This window comes from Heliangelus exortis, chromosome Z (assembly GCF_036169615.1).
Source record: "Heliangelus exortis chromosome Z, bHelExo1.hap1, whole genome shotgun sequence".
NCBI lineage: Eukaryota > Metazoa > Chordata > Aves > Apodiformes > Trochilidae > Heliangelus > Heliangelus exortis.
Window position 1 is genome coordinate 28383582 of NC_092454.1, and position 21848 is coordinate 28405429.

Genomic DNA, 21848 nt, shown 5'->3' on the forward strand with positions numbered 1-21848 from the left:
GGTTTTCCAGCTGCCATGCCTGGAAACAGCAAAGTCACTGGTATTGTTTGGGTAATTAGCTGCCACTGGAGATTCAAAATCCTCCTCTACACTGTTAACTACCCTCTTTTCTTCTGTCAGTGATGTTTAGCTACATAGATGAATTTAATTATTTTACAGGTATTGGAGAGTAGGTGGAAGAGTAGTTACAGTGTAAATTTTGCTAATTTTCATACATAGGATTTGAAAAGCAAGTAAGGGCAAAACAGGGTGCTAAAGGATTTGCTAGCATATCTTTTACAAATCAAATATAGTGGCCTACTTTAAATTTAATTTAAATTCTAATTTAAATTTTCATTGACTTGGATATTTAGTTCTGTTTGGGGGGGAGGAGGGGCTAGCCTTTTTTAGGGGGGGGAGTTGTTGTTTTGATTTCTGTGATCAGTGATCCACACAAACTGTGCCTTACAACATTTTTTTCAAAATTAACAGTATGTCCTAATTTGCAGTTAAATAATAAAGTTGCTTTCGAATTGCTCAGCAGTGACGTGCTCTCCACAACCTGTGTTGCTAATACATATGTAGTCTTTCAAGCAAGTTCCCAGGTGTGTTTGAATGACAAGCTAGACATCAACAGCCCTTTCTCTACCCATCACCACACTGAATCCTGAGCTTCTGTAGAATGTCACACATTACTGACCTAAAAGTTCTGATAAAACATAAATAAGCATAGCTTGGGCAAGCAAGAATATGTTGCAATTTACTCATTATCTGTAAATCCTCACTGACTACCACAGCACACTGTTTAATTAGAAAACTCTGCTTAATCAAGATGCTTTCCAAAGAATCGTTTTACACCTAAAGATACTTGTAGTGAGGATGGGGCTTAACTGGAATAGCAATATTTCATTTCACTGGGACACCTTCAGGTGATTCGGGTGACAGTTAAGTTCATCTTCCCTATGGCAGCTTGGTTTCCCCTGTCTGCCCTCACTTACAGCTGCTTCACAGCCAGCTACTGAAGAGGAACTGACACTACTTACAATGGGTAAGAAGCCCTCTTTCCATCACTCTGAAGGTCTTTGGGTATGTCAGACTATTCAAGTCAGGCACATGCTCAATATAGTACTGCCACAGGGAGAGGTGCTTAGGTACTTCATGAGCCTAATTTTAATGAAAATAGTTAGGCCCTAAAATTGCTATAATTCTTTCATTTTTAGAAAGGCTTAAGACAAAATAAATGGGCAATTCGTGGCAGTTACGTGTTATGTCTTGGAGTCCTAAAATGTGCAATTCCATGTCGTTCATTAAAAAGCACATTAACCAGGACAGTTGCTGAAACTAAACACATACGCTCCAAATCCACAAGCTGAGACTGAAATTCAACATTAAATATATAAATAGAAATATTAGCACATAGCATCTGCCACTGTACCTGTATGAAATTAGTGTGCAGCCTGAGGTGCTGAAGTTTGCTTGCTGCTGGAAAATAGTTGGTTTCCAGCTAACACAGTTATTGAAGAATCACAGAACTCTTTGGGTTGGAACCTTAAAGATCATCTAGTCCAACACCCCCTTCCATGGGCAGGGACACCTCCTAGATCACGTTGCTCAAAGCCCCATTCAACCTGACCTTGAACACTGCCAATGAAGTGGCACCCATAATTTCTCTGAACAGCCTGTTCCAGAGACTTGCCACCCTCACAATAATGACTTTCTTCCTTTCAATCTAAATTTACCCTCTTTCAGTTTAAAATTATTGTCCTTTGTCCTGTGTATACTCCACTCATAAATAAACTTTGTAAAGAAGATTACTCATGTTCTCTGATCGTCAAGCTATCCTGATAAGTCATTATGATGTCACACTATGATTCACACTTCTGATGACTCATAAAGCCAGGATAATTATCTAGCTGGTCTTTTGATAGTCTGATCAGTGAGTGAGAACTACATGAGACTGAGGGCTCTTGTTTTATGAATGAAAAAAGAAATGTGGAGAAACAAAAACGTCAGTGCTACAGATCAGGTAATACTAGATGCCTACCCTGACTAATCTGCGTGTTTAATTTGAGACACAGGTTCCCTCCAAACTGTGACCACGTTTTATGAAAGCAAATACCCTGAACTTTTATTTTACTACTAGATTTCCTCTTTAAATGTTTTAAATGTTATTAATCTTTAAAAGAAAACACCTTGTGACATAGTATAATACTTTCACCTTCCATACAAAATAGCACATCTGCTCTGTTGGCAGAAGAAATTGAACTTTTTACTGCATTAAGTAGCCCATGTGACTTTACAAAGATTGTATACAAAAAATTTGAAAATATGTAGAAGTACACTCCAGCAGCCAATGCTCTGCAAATACTTTATTACACAAATTACATTCAGCTTCTGAAAATAGTGTTCTAGCAGTGATACAATCTAAAAATAAGACATCCCAGAAACACATCAAGTTGGGAAGAAGAAAAAAAAATTAAATACTTTTTTCATTCCTTCAATGCAATATCATGTTAGTGATTTTAAAAAAATATAAGATTTAGCAGCTTCATTTTCTCGCGGCACTGTATTTTCTCTGTACTGCAACAGGTTAAGGACATTGAGGAAAGGCACAAACAGAAACTGGCAACTCAATAGTTATGGGAAAAATATTTTGATGAAGCAGATAGTAAGACTTATTTACAAGATCCCCAGATTGAGATAAGAAAGTACTACTGCTTTAAATCAATGCTGCAATTAGAGACTCTTTGCCTTCCTTAAGATGCTCTCATAAAAACAATGGCACTGATATGGAACTTCCATACACTCCTCCACTTAAAAAACAGAACTAAACCCAAACAAAATTAAAGCAACCAGTGTAGAGCCCCACACAGACTAGTATAGGTCACAATTATAGGTCACACAAAATTTCAACGTGCTTAAGAGAAAAGGAATTTGACATTTTGGGTTGATTCACATAATGGAGAACTCAAAGTCTGGTTTCAGGATGACGAAGGTGCTGGTGGGAGTGGAGGTGCTGAACACTCTTCCTCTGAATCTGAGCCATCATCTTCATCTTTTTCTTGATCACTTCCTTCAGTGCTCAGCCGGTCAAACCCTTTTCGGCTGTAGCCTTTGTGACTTGCGAAGAAGTTCCCAAGGTTAAGCCCACTACTGGCTTTCCCTAAGGAAAAGAAAAGCTTGTCATAAGGTTTACTGTATGAGGGGGATAAAAATCTATTTATTCATTCAACTATACAGTGGAGATTATTTTAAGTGTTCTTCCAGAAACTATCTTTAAAGATCAGCACACAAAAGCTATGCATAGAGATTATGAAAAATGAAGGAAATTCATTTTTGAAGTAGAAGTTTCAAGCTATTTTTTCAGTGTACATTCTTTCATTAGGGCTATTTGTGTTCCCACCATTTTGGTCTTAAGTCTTGAACACCAGAGTCTTGCCCTGATCCTTCCTCTGAAAAACTTGCACCAAATCATTAAAACAGGAGTGACTACAGGAAAAAAACATCCGGTTATTGCTTTCTTAAATGATCTTCAATCACTTAGACTTACCTCTAAGTCTGCCTAAAATTCTGCGTGAACTTGAATCAAGTTTATGTTCCCCATCAGCTGAAAAATAAGGTAGATTTCAAAAATAAGCAAAAAAAAAATCATATTCTATAATTAACTACTCACATGTATTTCCTGATACAAAGCACAGGCATTCAAAAAAGTGAACCAGCAGCTCTAAGATACAAAACTGTCACTTTTCAGCTTTTTAATTAAGGTGAAATTATAATTCCTAAGAAAATTATTATACCACAGATGTGGCCAATTCATCCATTACAAAGATTCACATGTAAGTTATTTCTAAGAATTTAGTTCCCTCAACTGTTCACTTACATTACTGTTAAGAATTTTCAGGAAGTACAAGAACCTTGTCATTTATATCGTGCACACCTACATTCCAGAACACTGCAAAATGCAGCTTGATATTTGAAATGTCAAGTTTCCCTTCAGAGAATGCCTTTCTCGAGTATATCAAACTGTGAATTTTCTTCAGGAACCTTAGGAACTTTCTCCTCCTCCTCACAAATAAGATCCTTCTCCCTGGTAATTCTTTCCATCCTTCATCTGAAGAAAAACTAAATGCCAGCACCAAACTGTCTTTTCCTATATGCTACACAGATTCCATAAATCCAATGAATGCAACTGTATCATGCTCTCTGACACAGTAAACACAAGCACTGCTTCAATCCCATTGGGTTACAAACATCGTACTGCAGATCATATTCATTAACAGCAGTACTGCAGTCATCTCGAGTGTGAGCACATTGAGCACACTGAACACCTTTGAACACAGTCAGGAACTGGCACACTGAAATCTTCAGATACAATATATCCGATTCAGTTGCACAGCAGCATTAGACTGCTGAATTACCTACTCTGTGACAGTATGTCCAAGCCAGTGGCAGAACTTTTATTCTATGTACATTTTCTTTTCTTGATCAGAATATCTTAATAAAAATATTTATACCATACACAACAAGTGTAGTGATCAAACCACTGTAGTTTACCAGTTTTTTACCTTCATGTGAATTAAGGATGAATTAACATATAGTATTGTAAGCATCAGTTAAAGCTCTCACAACAGCAGATGACAGTGCATTATGGAAATATGGCTGACTCACAAAAGGCACAAGATGGTAAAGAACAATAATATATAATGTCATGTAAATGTTATCTGTTTGGATTTGCTTATACCTTTATGATACCTGTGGAGTCCTTTCTTCTCAGCAGAGCATTAAAATTTACGTATTCTAGACCATGATATGAATAAATTCTAGTAATTTCTGAGATAACCTATTTATAGTTTGACACCAGTTGTAAGTTTTTAGATACATCTTCTGAAAAGATGGTGGCTTGAGGAGTAATATTAAAGGCATAGGGGGTGCAGTTCATGTCTTAGTTTGCATGCACCACCACAGTATCCATTCAGAAGGGTAGAATAAGTCTACCTCTTCGTACTTGTCAATGTGTGTTCAGTGATGTTTTTAAATTAAATAATAAAAGGCTTCAGAGTTATTCACGGTTACCTCCAGAGACAGTTGTCTTCCTCCACTGAATATACATTAAAATTGCCATCAAAACAATAACAGGGATAATTAGAAGAGCTGTAACTAGAAGAAAAGAAACTCCAGTGCTGTTCTGATGGACTAAATGTTGTTTTTCCTGCTTCTTTAGAGGGTCTGTTGATTCTGGCTTGCTTTCCAATTGGCTTCTGGCTTCTACAGTTGGTTCTGATTCTTTAAAAAGAAAAGAATTTTAATATGTAAACTATCTGCATCAAGCAACACTGAACAAGATGTTAAAGAAAAGAACAAGGTAGAATACCTAAAATTTTGTAACAAGGGAACAGAAGACAAACAGTTATGAAGACATTTTTAACTCTTGCTGATGTTCTCCCAAACATAATGAGTCTAAATAGTATTGCTCACAAGCAAAGGTGCCCTCCCCTTTTCTCAAAGAGGGAAAGGAGAGGTGTCAGGGAGAATTTTGTGTTTAGCAGTATCTATAATTTCAAATACAGGAAAATCCTTGTAATACCAAGTACATATCTCTTTTTGATAATAACAATTCCACAAGAAATAAAGAATTTTATCATAAACAAAAAGGAAGGCATTTAAAATTTCTCTGTAATAAACTTGTAACAAAGGGATAAATTTTCAGATCTGCTATATTCCATGAAAGAACTTTGGCTTTTTCTGGCTCTAAATCTGGGTAGCTTTAGAAAACTGCATTCAATCATTCCTAACTAATTTCTTACCTCTTCACCTTTAGGGAGAAAAATAATTTTGGTAAAATACTCTATGCCATTTTATGTGTGTATGGAAGATCACATGCTACGTGCTAGCTTTTAAATAGTACAACTGCCTAGTTTTATATTTTAAATCTGATTTAGCTGCATATCTTAGGAAGCAGCTGCATCAGAGGAACACTCAATCAATTATTTTGATTGTGTATCAGACTTGAAATGATGTTCTATTCTGCAAGAATAATAAATGCTTCAGTTTACACTTAACATTAATACAATTATATGATTGTTATCACTAATACAATGATAACAATGATACAACAACATGATGTCTGTTCAAGTAGTAGTTACAGCCACAAGTAATCTTTCTCCACCATCTTGCCCACCTCTGGACAAGATGATTCTCCAAGTGTTTTCCTGCACTTCAAAGCAATGCAAGAAACAGTAACAGCCTGTTAGAAGAAGGCTGTGAAAGTGCAGGCCACTTCTCTCAAATAATTAAGCACAGTATGACACAAACTCTGGAGTATCTGTCTCCTTCGAGTGGAGTTGAAATGTGAGAATTTCAGTCTATGTACACTAAGTAATTTTAGAGATTGCTACTTAAAAAATGTCTCTTATGCTGGTGATATTACTTCTCTCTGTAACATTACAACTGTCAGCTAGTACGGTTAAGAAAGCTAAAGTACATTAATATATACCTAGATTTCCTTTACTGTGGATGCTGCAATGTCAATACTCCCTTTCTGAGTGCTTCAGGAGGACTGATGTTGCCACAATAATAAAATAGAAGGATGATGGTTTTGATAGTAAGGATTTTATTGTTTTATAATGTCAGTATCCTTTATTGTATATTCTTGCAATTGGCAACTGGAATCTTTTGATATTTTTCTCTGCATATAGATGATTAAAGCAAACCATGCAATCTCCAATTTCAACCAACAAAAAACTGGCTACACAATAGAGCCCAAAGAGTGGTGATCAGTGGTGCAGAGTCCAGCTGAAAACCTGAACTAATGGAGTGCCCAAGGGTTCAGTGCTGGGTCCACTCCTGTTTAACTTCTTTATCAATGACCTTGATCATGGGACAGTGTCTTCTCAGCAAGTTTGCTGATGACACAAAACTAAACTGGGAGGACTGGCTCATTCTCCTGAAGGTTGTGTGACCACTCAGCAGGATTTGGACAGACTGGAGAGCCAGGCCAAGGGGAACCTGATGAGGATGAACAAGAACAAGTGCAGAGTCCTGCACCTGGGAAGGAATAACAAAACACACCAGTACAGGTTAGGAGGCAATCTGCTAGAGAGCAGCCCCATGGAGAAGGAACTTGGAGTCCTGGTGGACAAAAAGTTATCCATGGAGCAGCAATGTGCCCTTGTAGCCAAGAAGGCCCGGGGTGCACTAAGAAGAGTGTGTCCAGCAGATCAAGGGAGCTGCTTCTCCACCTCCCTCTACTCTGCACTTGTGAGACTATATGCTTGTGAGGCTATATACTGAAAAACTATACAGAAAGATAAGCAAACTGCCATTTCAAATAACCATTTTTTGGTGGTTGAGGGTTGTGGAGCAGGGAGGGGTGCTGGGGAGTAGCTATCAGAGTTGTATTTCAGAGCAATTTATGCATCTAAGGAAGCTGACACAGATACCAATCTGGACCATACCAGATGGTGCTATGGAATGAATCCACTAGTTAAATTTTTTAGTTAGTTAAATGTCATCACTTGAAATGTTTAGATTAGATGCAGAATAGCATCTATAAGGTAACACTGTTACAATCTGCTTTCTAGTGCTTGCTATGCCTGCTCATCTTATTTATAGTCACTGATGGAACAATGATGAAAAATAAAACAATAGTGACAGTACTAAACATTTTTCCCTCCAACTTGGCAGAAGCAGTCCTAATCTATGTGAAAATACTGGTTCCTTCATTTCCATTACAAATCAGACTAACCTTTTGTTTCCTGTACCTCAATACCAGCTTTTTTAACTGACCGATGTTCCAATTCTGTAAAACAAAATTATTCTTCAGGATAACTGACATTTCAGCAAGACACTTAGTGACATTTTCCTGCTAGCTTTTTCAGATGTTCAGTACAATTCTACACTAAACGGTCCCACCAGCATCTGAAATTCACCAAGGAGAGTCAACATAAACCACTCACTAGCTCACAAGGCCATAGAAAAAAGAAGAGCTTGACTCATGAAAGATATTTGCTATAATTAGCTCTTACGCCACAGAGTTTTTATGGGCACATATGAAGGTTCAGGGATTCTACAAAAATAAAATTGCAAATTATAATCAAAGTCATGATGGATTAAAGACTGACTGAATCAGGGCTACTTAGGCACTGCATTTTAATAATGCAGCAGTAGTTATAAAGAAAATTATATGCAAGGACTTTCTTCATCTAACCTGTAAGTAATGAATAATTCCATTATTTTTGTGTTCTCATGATTCTTTGAATAGAAACACAGGCATATTCTTATTCATGTTACTATATACAGAAAAAGCCACTCCCAGTCAAAATTACAGTGTATCTGGGCCAGTCTCTCCTTATTAACAGAAGCTGATACCAGATGCCTCAAAAGAAAATTCATGAATTATAAGCAGACAAATATGGAAAAAAACTGACTTAGGTAGAAGTTCATTTGTAACAGCAGACTGGTTGACTAACAACATGAAGCCTGAGGCTTCATCTCTCATAGATTTTTTTTATCCAATTGTCACAGTTTAACATGCCCAAACCAGGACACAAATATAATGCAACAGTGGATTATATTTTTACTCCTGTAAATAATCCTACTACACTGATGTCTGACTAATCAGATCCCTCTCCTTGAAGTCAGGCTGCTTGTCATGGGGGTTACTAGATTAAAATTGGGAAGCTTCCATTTCATGGAAATAGGGCTTCAAATTATACCAGATTTATTTTCTAATGATGAATACTTCCTATGAAATGAATATAGATTTTAAGTTTACTCGTGCTTTTAATTTAGCCCCTGGGAGTTTTCTGTATGATAACATCAAAGGAAACAGATGACTTCTCTGCGAAGGATACATTAAAATTATTAAAATGCTGAAGAGTCATCCTTCTGTTTAGGGAGATAACGATACGACAAGAGATAGATCTATCGTGACACAAATGCATTTTGATTCTGCCTGTGACAAACTCATGCACTCAGGAGTCTCCTTTGACAAACCATGCAGCCATGCTTAGGAATAGTCTTCTAATGAAACTGAACAGTAGTATATGTCTTCTACAGGCAGACCTTGCAGTCTACTTAAATAATTGTCATTAAGCCACCACAATCTTTGACAGTGGTACCACGAAAATAGGCAGTGATCTGAAGATAAAAATGTTGTGACGTTAAGAACAAAAAGAACATACTTTCTGTGGATCCGAACTTCCACACAGCTCTGGCATGAACATCTCCAATAAATACTGTTTTATCTTCTGAAGCAACAACATCATGTGGCATCTGAAAGTTCTGTGAAGTTAAGCAAGATAGATTACTCTTAGGTGTCTACAAATTCACAACGTTTCCTTAACCCTGAACTTGAGAAAGGAAATATTCATTCCTTAGACTGGAACATGCAGCAGGTACTGGTGTGAAGGCCTAACGTGAGCAAGAGGAATTTAATTTCTATTGCCTTCTTCGTGCAACAGAGAGATTATAAGACATATTCACACTAAACAATTGTAACATTTATATTCTTGCATTCATTTTTATTCTGTGAAATATATAATTTAAAAAACCATGAGTCTTGGGTTCAAGCCCATGTGTTTAGTTTTTGCCAGAGTTTGTATGCAACACAGCTTTTGCTATGCTCACAAACTATCTCTCTAGTATAACTTAAAACTGGACTGCAGATAACAGTATATGTGTTACCCAGATAGGGGAATTGTAACGCTTAATCCTTACTCTAAGACAACATACGGAAACTGCTTCTAAAGAAATAAACAGAATTAACATATGTACAATACTGTATGAATATTATTTAACTTTCAAACTAACATCCTGCAAAGAACCCATATAACCATACACAAATTTTCTTTCTGGTTAGGAACACAGTCTACCTTTTGACATACTTCTAGCATCTACACACTAAAATATTCAAGTTGTTTATTCTTCAAACTAGCTTCTAGGGACTGTCTGGCAGCAATAAAATAGACATAACCTGAATGAATGTATTATCTGTACGAATCATGGTGAGGGTAGTATAATTTATGAATCTGTACCACACATAAAAACGGTACCCAAAATTCTACTGTCTATATTAAGGTAATATTATAAACAATTCCTCTGGAATACACTATAAACTGTGAATTCTCTATCAGTCTTATAAAAGATGGAGATGTGGAGAATGTTACTAACATTCTTACACATGCACCAGGCACTCTGTGTGATACTCTACCTTTCTAAGTGGAATGAAAGAATCAATTATTTCTCCAGTGGAGAAGTTCATCACAAATCCTTGCACTGGTTCCACCTCTCCAGGATAAGGCATTCCATTAACTGCAAAGAGGAAACCACCTGCAACAACATCATATTTGCTTTAAGAAGCCCCACATAGCAAACTGCAGCGAAGATTAACTGCAATAGTTATTGATGAAAAATGTCTGTCTGAGAGACAAACAGAAAGGTAACTCAACAGGAAACTAACTCATAAGAGGGAAGTTAAGTAAGACAGGTAAAAGTCTGACATTTAAGATAGTGCCAATAAGAGGAAAAAGCAAGACAGTATTTTACAGATTAAAGATAGAAATAATGTGAAAGGGTTAAAAAATAATCTGAATAATGCTTTGTTAAGGATGCTTAATATGATGCTTGATCTGAAAGTTCTTTAACAGCATCAAAAGGAGAAAGTCAGCTAGGTAATCTGTGTGATCACAAGAGGAAAAAGGTGTGAAAGGGGGGCTTGAGGAGTTGAAAAGCCTGTGGCAGAAAAGCTCAGATTCTGTCAAGTTTTTTCTGTTGAGTCCTCTGGGGAGATTCTGACATTCAATTTTTTTTCATAGTAAAGAGGTCAGAGGAGCCAGCTTACTGGAAGGTGATACACAAAAGGTGGTAAAACAAGATGGAGGTTAATAATTCATCAATTTTGGCTGGCATTCACTGAAGTTCAGAAGAAACTCAAGTGTGGAATTAAAAAGTAAACTACCACTGCTAACAGCCACTCCCCCAGGAGACTAGTAAACTTCTAAAATAATGCCCATCTACAAGAAGGGCTCAACATGGTGTTTGGGAACTATAGGTCAACAATTCTCACTTCCATCTCCAGTAAGACAGTAGAGTCTATAATGAATAAAAGGACATGGGTTAAGTATGGCCTGTTGGAAACAAGCTGGTATGGCTTCTCTAAGGGGAAGTTGTGCCTCACCTCTGAATAGGGGAGGAAAAGCACATCAGGTAAAGGAGATTTTGCAGATATACTTGGATTTTCACAAAGCCTTTGAAAGAATTTTCAGAAAGCATTGAGGAATTTGAGTTGTCACAGGCTGCAAAGAAAGATCCATTAACAAAAAGGAAGCAAAGAGCAGATCTTAAGGGCAGAGCTTAAAAGTTTCACAACAGTGAGCCTGAAAGGGCCATCCTGCAGGGGTAAGAACCAGAACATCTTTCACTCAATAGCCTTCATCAATGACCTGAAGAATGGGGTGAACAGTGACATATCCCAGTCTGAGAAAGGTATTGATTTTTGCAAAGTATTCAAAACCAAGCTTGATGGCATACAGAAAGTCTGGAAACTAAGTGAGCTGTCAAACAGATGGCAGGAGAGCTGCAGCAAAGACGAATGTAGAGTGATGTTTCTGTGAAAAAAAATAATCCAGATCATGCCTGTATGATGTTTAACTTGGAAGTGGCTGCTACAACTTTGGAGAGACATCTCTGAGCCTTCACTGAAAACTCTCTGAAATCTGTGTTTCATTTGTTTACAGAGACAGCCAAAACTTCAGCACAGTGTTGGGCATCTTAAAGAAGAGAATAAGAAATGGAGGGGATAGTTCTGTCACTATGCAAAAACTTAGCATGCCCACATCCTGAGTACTGACTACTGTGCTACTCTCTGCATTTCAGGAACATCCTAATGAAGTTAAAGATGCTAGAAAAGAAAAGCAACTAGAGTAGTCAAGGGGGTGGAGCAATTAAATGGCTCATGAGGAAAGACTAGGTGGCTGGAGTTCTTTGGTTTGGAGAGGAGAAACCTAAGAGGCAGAAGATACGGGGAGTGTGGAACTTCAAAAATACTGGGACCAAGAAGCACTCAATAAAACTATGCCACATTTTTAAATTAGAAAATTAAAGTGGGCAGTGAACTTCTGGAAGCCTGTTACTACAGCATGTCAAGGAGACAGACACTACAAGCCAGTTCAAAGCAGGATTAGGAAAACTCATGGCCAATAGGTCTAAAGAAAGATATTATGAAGGTCAGGAGCTACTTCCTAACAACCTTAAATAAAGTGTTTGTGGATGCATGGGGAGGAGGAGAAGAACAGACAGGATTACACATTTTCCTTAAAATGCCTCTCTGGATGTGACTTTAAGAGCACTGGGCTCTGGGTATCAAGTAAGTCATCCAGTACAATATTTCTTATGTTCTTGTCAGTTGAAAGAGAGAAAACTCTGGTATTAAATTTGGTATCAACTACAGAGTCAGGAGTCCAAAACATTACTATTAGTCATTGACTGAGCAGTCACTAGGAAGTAAACAAGCTCATCTACTCATTAACACCACACTTAGGGAGTCTAATCAGTAATTTCTCAAAAGCAGACAGTAGGCAAGCTTCCCTTGTCCTGGAAATAGGAAAACAGGACAGTTCTAAAGTTTGCCATTACTGCTTTAAAAAAGAATAGACCTCTGGCCTAAGATAACATGATAGCACTATTCATGAAATAACACCATGTACTGTGACACACTGGCACACAGCAATTACCTGAAATACAAAGAACAGCGAAAATGATTACCTGGAACATATGAAACTGCAAACAACTCTCTTCCAAATGATTTGTGCTTGATCTCTTTTATGAACTCCCCAGTCTCCAGCCTGAAGCACTGAATTCTACCATTTTCCCTGTCTGCAACACATAGCTGACGGAAGTCGGGGATCAGGGTTAAGCTGTGAGGGATAAGGAACTGTCCAGGTCTTCCCCTGCCTGAAGTAGTTCCTGCAATACAAAAATATCCAAGTTCCGTGTTAAAGTACACATTGAAACTATTAGTTTTGCTTAAAAACAGTATGTCATGTAACACAACGTAACACTGGAAAACAGAATAAAGTCAGTTTGCTTTCTTTTTCTAGGAGTTTTATGTGTTCCAGCAAATAAACAGTAGTAATTTCCCATGTTGTCTTTGTAAATCCTGCATTTATGAATTTGCTGCTACCCAGTAATATCTAGCATAGCTTAATACCCGATACATAAATGTAATTTCTCACAAAACCTAAAACAGATGGCAAAAAATTGCAAAAAAATGTTAAAAGGCTTATACTATTCAATCAAATACTTAAGAAAAAATGAAGGGTTTGTGGCAGTCATAACATTTTCATTATAAGATAGGCCAGCCAATACTTGTACAGAAAGCAAGCTAACAATTTCCCATTTTTATTGTCAGTAGATATGTAACTACCACAAGTGGCTATTTGAAGAGAGCAAGCTGCAATGCAATGAGAAGGCTGAAATTCAGCTAGGCCTGGAAGGTATTTTGTAAACAGAAATCTATAAAAAAAGTAATAGTAACATCAGCAATCTCACGGTTCATGAAAAGTTCAAGATGACAATGGCATTTGTAAAGAACCGAGAGCTCTGACCTGTACCTTCTCCCCACTGCATCAAGTACAATCCATTTGAAGAGAACTGAAGGATGCGGCTGTTACAGTAGCCATCCGAGACATAAATGCTGCCAGTGATTGGATCCACAGCCACATCAGTTGGTTGACAGAAATGATTTTTGTCACTGCCTGGTTGCAAAGCCACTCCTAAGATCAGTAATGGTTCTTTGTCATCTGGTCCCAGTTTGAAAACCTTTTTTTTTATTCAACAGGGGAAAGGAAGATGTTTTAGTTACGGAAGATGAAAAATAAGAGGCATGACTGCCTATGGAACAATATCTACCACTGTGAATAAAATAAATATATATACTAAACATGGCCTTAACATATTTACTCTGACATCTATTACCAGTTTTTCAATAGTGTTGATTCTAGGAATTTTTTTTCATAAAATATAAATTTCCTATGGTTATAGCAAATGAGTTAGTTTCTATTCTGTGTTTTAGTACACAGGAGAACTGACAAGCAAAGATGTATGAGACTTTGTTTTTTTAAAAAAATCACTGTTTTAGAACAGATACTTGATTTCTGAATACCGTATCCATGAAGGCCAAAAATTCAATTTCTGTAGGCACATACTTAATATTTATGTTAACAGGCCTAGATAAATAATTCATGTCAAATCTCTAGGAAAACTAAAACTTTAAGGTCCTAGTATCCAAGCTTCAAAAACATACCTGATGGAGAGCTACATCAGTGACCCAGTAGTTACCATTTTTATCTATACTCAAACCATGTGGTAAGTAAAATCTGCAAACAAAAATGTAGAATCAAGTTGAAAACACCTTTCAGGAAGAATTATGTAGATCTAAAGATTTCACTTTTTATCTACAGATCAACAGATGCTGTACAAATGAACTACCTGTAGAATTTAATTTAAAATATAACTTTGCAGAACAGAACTTTATCAACAATTCCCTCAGCTCTGATACCTCTGGTAACTCAAGCTAATATTTGGTTATCTTTAAGGATAATATACAGTACTCATGAGGTCTGCACTTCTGTTACTCTGTCTGGCATATGAAATTGTATGAATAGTTAGAAAGCAGAGGTGGTAAAGACGGAAAATTGCAATTAATTGCTGAATTTGCAGTTTTTATGTATTCATTAATTTATATAAAATCAGAGGCTACAATCACAAAATGTAATACAAAATGTGAAAACAAGTTTGGAGACTTTTTGGAGGAACATACATTAAAAAAATCTCAGTTCAATTGGTAAAACCAAAAATAACTCACAGACTTTTGCCCAGGGAACGAAGCAGTTTTGCGTTGCTTGGATTCAGGACAAGAATTGTGTTCTGTTCAATTGGTCCAAGTCCTCTTTGTTGATAAACAAAATTGCTGTCAAAAGAACTACACAAAAATAGTGCAACAGAAAGCCAGCATTAGAAAGTTCCACTGATGAACAATACACACAGAACTTAAAGCTGTTTTTCAGTTTAATTCCAGTGTGGGGCTACTGGTTACTTTTTTTGCTTTAAATAAGCCTTATTACATTACTGTGTGAGTTATAGTGTTGGGTGTCTGCATTTCCCATGAAGGTTATGACTTCCACAGTAAAGGACTACCAGATCAACACAGTAAAAATTAGGATTTCTTTCAAAAGAAAGAAAACAAAACCCACCTTTTTTTTTTTTTTTTTCCCTTTTTTCTTTTTTCCCTTCCCTTCCCTTCTTTGCTGTGGCCAATCAGAAATAGGAAATCAAACAATGTAGCCAAAGTAAAAATAGAGCTAATCACAGATGCATAATTGCCAGTATGAACAAGTATATTTCACACTGTCTAAAGCAGATATGTGCATATTTGTGTGTCTTTTTTTTTTGTTTCCTTTTACAAACAAAAGTCATCGTTTTGTTAGAGCTAACTACCCTAAGATTCAGGTATTTAGGTTCTTAACCTTTTCAGAGTATGCCTGTAAGATAATATAAAACATGATATGTATTTCTCCTGTTCCTACAACTCTACACTAAATTTTCAGGGTATCTGGAACTTATTAACAGAAGCTGGAATTTTGTTGTGTTGTTTGTCTGTTGGTTTTGGTTTTTTAATCATGCACAGAAGGAGTGCTACAGCCACTGAAAAGCTGCTAATGTATTACAGGGCCTGTCATTGTATAACTGCTTTTGTGTTCTGAAACAGACTGAAGCTGCCTTATAAAATAGCACAGATCATTCATCCTGCTATATTTAGTTGAATGAGGATCCAGCTTTTATGGTATATATTCATAACTCACAGGAAAAATGTGTTTCGCCTAACAATGCAGATACTTTTTGTTTAATTTGTTTCTAGACTATGCTGGTGAAGTACTGAAAAACAGAAAGCAAATTCTGAGATTTCAGGCTGCATTGATTCATCATATTTATGATTTGGTAAGGAATACTATACTCAATTAATGATTTACAGCTAATTATAAACATTAACTTACAAGTCTGGTAACTTTTTATCCCTCTGTGTACAGTAGTCATGACAAACCTCTAAAATACTCAGGTTTTATTCCTTTTTAGTGAAAAATGAAAATACATATACACTCCTTCCTTTTCAGCACCATTCATGAAAGGGTTCCCAGACTATTTCAGATGCACGTGATGTAGACAAGGATAAGAAGTGAAGGCTGACTGGCTGAGTATACCTCTCTGTGCCTCTTCTCTGTGCCATGAGATATGGAACAACAGCTTAACCACAGCCATATTTTCCAAATACATTGTTTTATAGTCACAATACTCTATACAAACAAGCCTACAGAAGTTTTAGCATATCTAATTTCAATGTTCCTACCAACAGTAGCTTTTTTATTAACCATGCTCCACAGGAAGAAGAAGAAAATACTGCTTGTGAACAAAACCCTCCTGAAATTTCATGTGATTTCATGTGTGGTTATCTAAGATCCATAACCAGCTACAGTTAACAACAGCTCATTTTACATCTTGGTTACATATCTGGGACTGAACGCTATTGGTAACAGCAGTTTCACCTGGCCAAAGCAGTTTCACTTTGTTCCAACTTCAGACCTCGCATGATGGCAAATACAGCAAGCTCCCACACAGGACAGATGTACAAATTGACTCTACTAATACTGAATATAAGAGAATGCATCTTTCTAGGATGTTCAATAATCACAAGACAAAAATACTCAGAATACTCAGAGAAGGCTGAGTCAAATGAAGATGTAATGCTACCCAGCACAGCTGCTATGTTTGTGGATTTCCAGACTCCAGACCACAAGTCCCATCTTCTCCTGCATCCACACCCATAAGAAAATTGATGTTCAGTCTGTTTCTCTATATGGCTGATTCATTACGCTCACTTGTAATTTTAGAGAATGTTTATGTATTTTATTTTATTTCATTTTTTAATCCATAGGTTTTATGGATACTGCTTGGTCTCAAACTCCAGTTTATGCTCTGGGTTGCCAGACACTCAGAAATACCCATTTCACCAATCACCAATATACCACAAGAGTCATAAGTGACTCCTTATCTGCCACATTATTTTATTTAGCTAAAAACCCAAAGCACTGAATTTTTTCCATAAAACAGTATTCTAAGTATAATTTATCTTAAGTTTGAGAAAGATGTCCTCTGAATTTCAGAAACTATGTTATCTTTAAATTAATTTATCAGAAGTTTAAAAAAATCTCCACTGTTTAGCTCTATGATTATGTATACGGATACCAGACACTTAGGCAGAAGATTTAAAAAGCATATGAAAAAAAGGCACTACCTAGTACTCTGTTACAAGCTAATGCTATTTCCTGCTAGTATTCTTTTACAACTTAATGGAAGTTTTTCCAAAGTGTCCATCTAAACAGTTAGACACACTATTTTAAATTTTTCAAAAACATAAGAACAATATAAAATAAGGACATTATGGTTTATTTGGAATGTTTTGCTCTTAAAATAATACGCCTTTCAATATGCTACTTTACAAACAGTAGAAAAATGGCCATTAAAAAATCTGGACTTCATTTTTGCTTTGAGGGAAACTAAATTTAGTAAAATGTATCAAATGAGTAGAAGAAAGAGTTTGAAAGTGTGCTTTATAACCATTCAGTTTTGTTCTGCAGACTTAAAGACGAAAAAGAACTAAGATACACCACAGGTAGCTTTGGATGTCTTATGGTCCTAATAGTGGTAAACCATAGCATACCATATATACCAATACCCCATAGCAACTCGGGTACTAATAGTAGTAGTATTCCATACTAAAATGCTGTTCTCCCAGGCTAATTATTTCTGCTAAAAAACATGGAGAAAAAGTGATAATTAATCTCAGTCAGTATCACACTAACATGATTATATAGAGTAAGGACCTAATGTACAATCCTCTTTCTATATGGAGACACATTCTTACTCTCTAGTGAGGTAGCAACCCCATCATCTTGAAATGTCAGTTATTGTTATTATTATTATTCTGAGTCCCATGAAGACTCTTTCAGCCAGGAAACTGAGTTTTAAATGCAAAAGGAACTGCAGTCTGTCTTTTATTAACAAGACAGACAAATAGCAGGCACCAATTTGACCTTCTCACATGCCATTTGGCATACTTACTTTTCATCCCAAACATGATCACCTCTATGGAAGACAACAAGGTTATTTTCAGGGTCCAGAGCCAACCCAGAAACTTGACCTAGTTTGAGGTCTAATCCAGGCCACTCCACAGCCTCTTCTATGTGGAAATCTGTCAGAAGAAACAAACATACAAGACAGATATTCACGTAGCATTATTTATATAAAAAACATGATTAAGTTGTTTTTGGTACCAAATACTGGAAATTACAGACACTTTCTTACATGCAGGATTTTCATTAAAGCATTGCAATTTAATTCCAAGCATACTTTTACTAAAGGAAAGCATGCATAAGCACTGGTATCCTGCTACGTATAGGATGAGAAAAACTTCAAAAATATTTTACACTCTATTATTTTCTCCATCTTATAAGGATACAAGTAAACAGACTCTAGAAGCTTCAGGATGTCTGTGAATACCTTCTGGACTGAAATACTATAAAAATTTGTTACTATCCAAAATCAGCAAGCCAATGTAAATATTAACCTATCAGTGTTTTATTAAAAAGAAAATGGGTAACAGAATAGGAATCACATATCACAAGTGGTTGATTCCTGTCTTTTTTTAAAAAAAAGCTTTTAAAAACAAGAAAAAAAAATACAAGGAGGGAAGAAAAACAGCATCAAGAAGAAAATAATACAGTAATACTGTGAAGTTCGCCTATAACATTCCTTACAGCCATAAGTACATTAGTCCTTGGTAGCATTCATATCTTAGTCTAAATATTATAGGTACAAAAAGGAGGCATATGCCTAAATCTGATGAAAGAAATGAAGCAGGGTACACTATCTGTCATGTTGTGACAGTTTTTAAAAGTAAATACTGGATAAATATTTAATAACATGTGATTTTCACACAAGAATTAGCAAGTGAACCACTATTAAAGTGTTGGATAGCCATGCATTTGTCTTAAATAGTAAAAATCTTCAGTTAAGGGAGACAAATTTAGTTTCAACTTGACTAAAATCTAAAATATAATATGTTTATGCCATTCTTTGTTGTATGTAAAAATAATCTTACAGTATTAAAAGGCATGGAGAGTCCAAAATATTAAGTAGCATAGCGTTGGCTACAAGGACTTATTTCCTACAAATAGCCTGCTTAAATGCTATTTGGATGAGATCAGTCTGGGTTACCTGGGCAGTTTTCAGAGACAACTATACAATATTTCCAAAAACAAAAAGTGTAATGTCAAGAAAAATATCGCTAATTATGATAAAAAAACCCATACCACCTCCAAATTGTAAATGCACTCTATGGCTTCCTCATGAAGGGAAGAGATGGGACTGGCACTGATTTGTTTACTCCTGTGACTGAAGACAGAACTTGGGGAAATGTTAGGAGGCTGAATCAGGGGAGATTTAGGTCAGATATTAAGAAAAGGCTTTTCACCCAGAGGGCAGCTGAGCAGTTGAAGTGGGAAGCAGTCACAGCACCAATCCTGCCTCAGTTCAAGAACTGTTTGGATGATGCTTTCAGGCACATGGTGTCATCCTGGGGGTGCCCCAGACAGGGACAGGAGTTGGACTTGATGATCCTTATGGGTCTCTTCCAAATCAGCATATTCCATGCTATGTTACGAAATTCATCCTTCCATCCTTTTTCAGAAATCAGTTTGTTCAGTGTAATTCCATTATATCTAACGTGCAGACATTGTATGTATGCAGGTATTTATAGCCAAACTGAAGGTGAAGAGATAGTGATTTCTCTGCATTTACATGAAATTGGAGCTGTTTTACCAGTATTCAACGTGTTTGCTAGCATCACACTGTACTTTGACACTTTCAGTTCATCCAAAATTTCTGTGTTTTCCTGTGATCCTAATAACCAACCACAGGGTACCTTCTAGCCAAGTAAAACACATAACTCCCATTGACAAATTGCTGGGGCATTAGTGCTTTGAAACAAGGCAGATCACAGACCTTGATAAAGAGCACCCAAGAAGTTTGAGATGGTTCAGCTGGAAGTGATCTTCTAATAAAAGGAAAAATGAAAAGGGAAGTAATGCTCAAAATCTTCAGGTCACCTGTGTAACCCAGGTGTTCTGGTAAGTGTACATAAACACCCCTCCTTACCCCCTTACATTTCACTTGAAAGAGATGTAGTCCAAGGAGTAACAGCAAGGATGGAGTGGAGGGAATTTTCTGCAATCTACACAAGGTAAATATAAAAGTTGTTGTGAAAACCTAACACACACTAGGAGATATTTTACCTTTGCAGTTTTAGATACCATATATAGTAAGTGACAGAGAAACTTTTTAGGCTCATACAAACCTAAGGCAGTCAGCAGCTGCAGTGAACCTTAAGACAGTTATCAGAAACTTCTAAAACAAATTCTACCTGTAGCAATTCTGACTGAACAAAATTTCCAAGTTAAAATCAAAGCCAATAAGAAAAGAAATTGCACATATTAACAGAGTTCGGTTGGTCACAGCAGGTCCATTATATTTGTGTACACCAGCATTTTGAAAGGAATAAAAGGATGGAAATCCAGTGTCTGCTTCTTCACTTTCTCATCACACATCAGCCTAAGTTAACTTGCAGAGTACTTGTGTACATTTAATGTTACAGTGGCCCTTGGCCACTGAGCCTTTTCCAAAAATGCTAGAAAAATTAAAAGGAAAGACATAGAAAGCCAGAATACCAACCTGTTAAATTCAGTTTCTCAAAAGGCAAGTACTATGAACACAAAATGTTTATACTTACACTTTAAGGACTAGATTATTTCTGATATATTAATACAATAAAACCAAGGTTCAGTGAAATACAGTCTGATCACCAGAACTCCAGCCTCTACATAAACTTTAGATTTCCCCACACATTTTCAAAATTGAAAATATCTTTTCTTATCTGTCTTACAGTCTCATTACTGAAAGTGCTTTGATACAGGTACATCTTAAGGCAACTAGCTAGCTTTTTTACTTTAAACCACTTACATAAAAAATTCAGACTTCATTTATCTAGGACTCATTATTCATTCCCTACAAAACCTAGTTTTGCTGCAAATGAGATTTCTAAACTAATACCAGATATTCTACTGTGTAATTAGAGCAAATCCTTTAATAAATAGAAATATAAAGTATTACAAAAGATTTAGAAAAAGCAAATAAGCCTCTACAAGCAAAAGAATAAAGCTTTATTTATTGGCAAAACTGCAATTTACTGCCCAGAAACCTCTGAAAGGTCTTGCTTCAAATTTTAGTCATGTTCCATGTACACCCTGCCATTTAAATTTTGACAAATATACAGAAGCACAACACAAAACAATATTTTAAAATAGGAAAACTATCCTGTTTGCTTTAATTCGGACATATAACTTTACTGGTTGCAATGATGTTTAACCACCAGACTGATTAGTGACCAGTTTTAAGGGAATAAGACAACACAGAGCAGAAGGACCAATTGTACATATAAAATTGTACCAATTTCTAACAGGTTAACTATAATAGGTTCTAATAGGTTAACTATACTTAACCTATGGGTGACTTCATATTTCAGATCAATTGTTTATTAAAAATAATAATAATAATCTTTGTAAGAGTACAAATATTAAGTTATTTTAATTTTTGTATTTTTTAAAACTGTTAAATTACTTTAACTGGAGTATTGTCTTAAGAAATACTGAGAAAATTTTAATTGAATATAGAAAAAGGTGCCAATTTTTTAACTAACACAA

The 21848-nt window shown here is 36.1% G+C and overlaps 1 protein-coding gene across 26 annotated transcripts in view; it reads right to left on the reverse strand.

Annotated features, from left to right (window-relative positions):
- Positions 1-2333: 2333 nt before the first annotated feature.
- PAM (peptidylglycine alpha-amidating monooxygenase) overlaps positions 2334-21848 on the reverse strand; it is a 457165-nt gene continuing 437650 nt past the window's right edge. For 10 of the 26 annotated variants that reach the window (XM_071730044.1, XM_071730042.1, XM_071730043.1 and 7 more), the window contains 11 exons: positions 18154-18283; positions 14843-14959; positions 14282-14354; positions 13584-13797; positions 12742-12942; positions 10190-10308; positions 9162-9261; positions 7724-7777; positions 5053-5262; positions 3530-3586; positions 2334-3142 (listed from right to left, as the gene is read on the reverse strand). In XM_071730044.1, the coding sequence (XP_071586145.1) occupies positions 2961-3142; positions 3530-3586; positions 5053-5262; positions 7724-7777; positions 9162-9261; positions 10190-10308; positions 12742-12942; positions 13584-13797; positions 14282-14354; positions 14843-14959; positions 18154-18283 (1457 nt within the window). In that variant the 3' untranslated portion in view covers positions 2334-2960. The remainder of the gene's footprint in view (positions 3143-3529; positions 3587-5052; positions 5263-7723; positions 7778-9161; positions 9262-10189; positions 10309-12741; positions 12943-13583; positions 13798-14281; positions 14355-14842; positions 14960-18153; positions 18284-21848) is intronic. The other 16 variants (XM_071730062.1, XM_071730060.1, XM_071730061.1 and 13 more) reach the window with 3 other exon arrangements.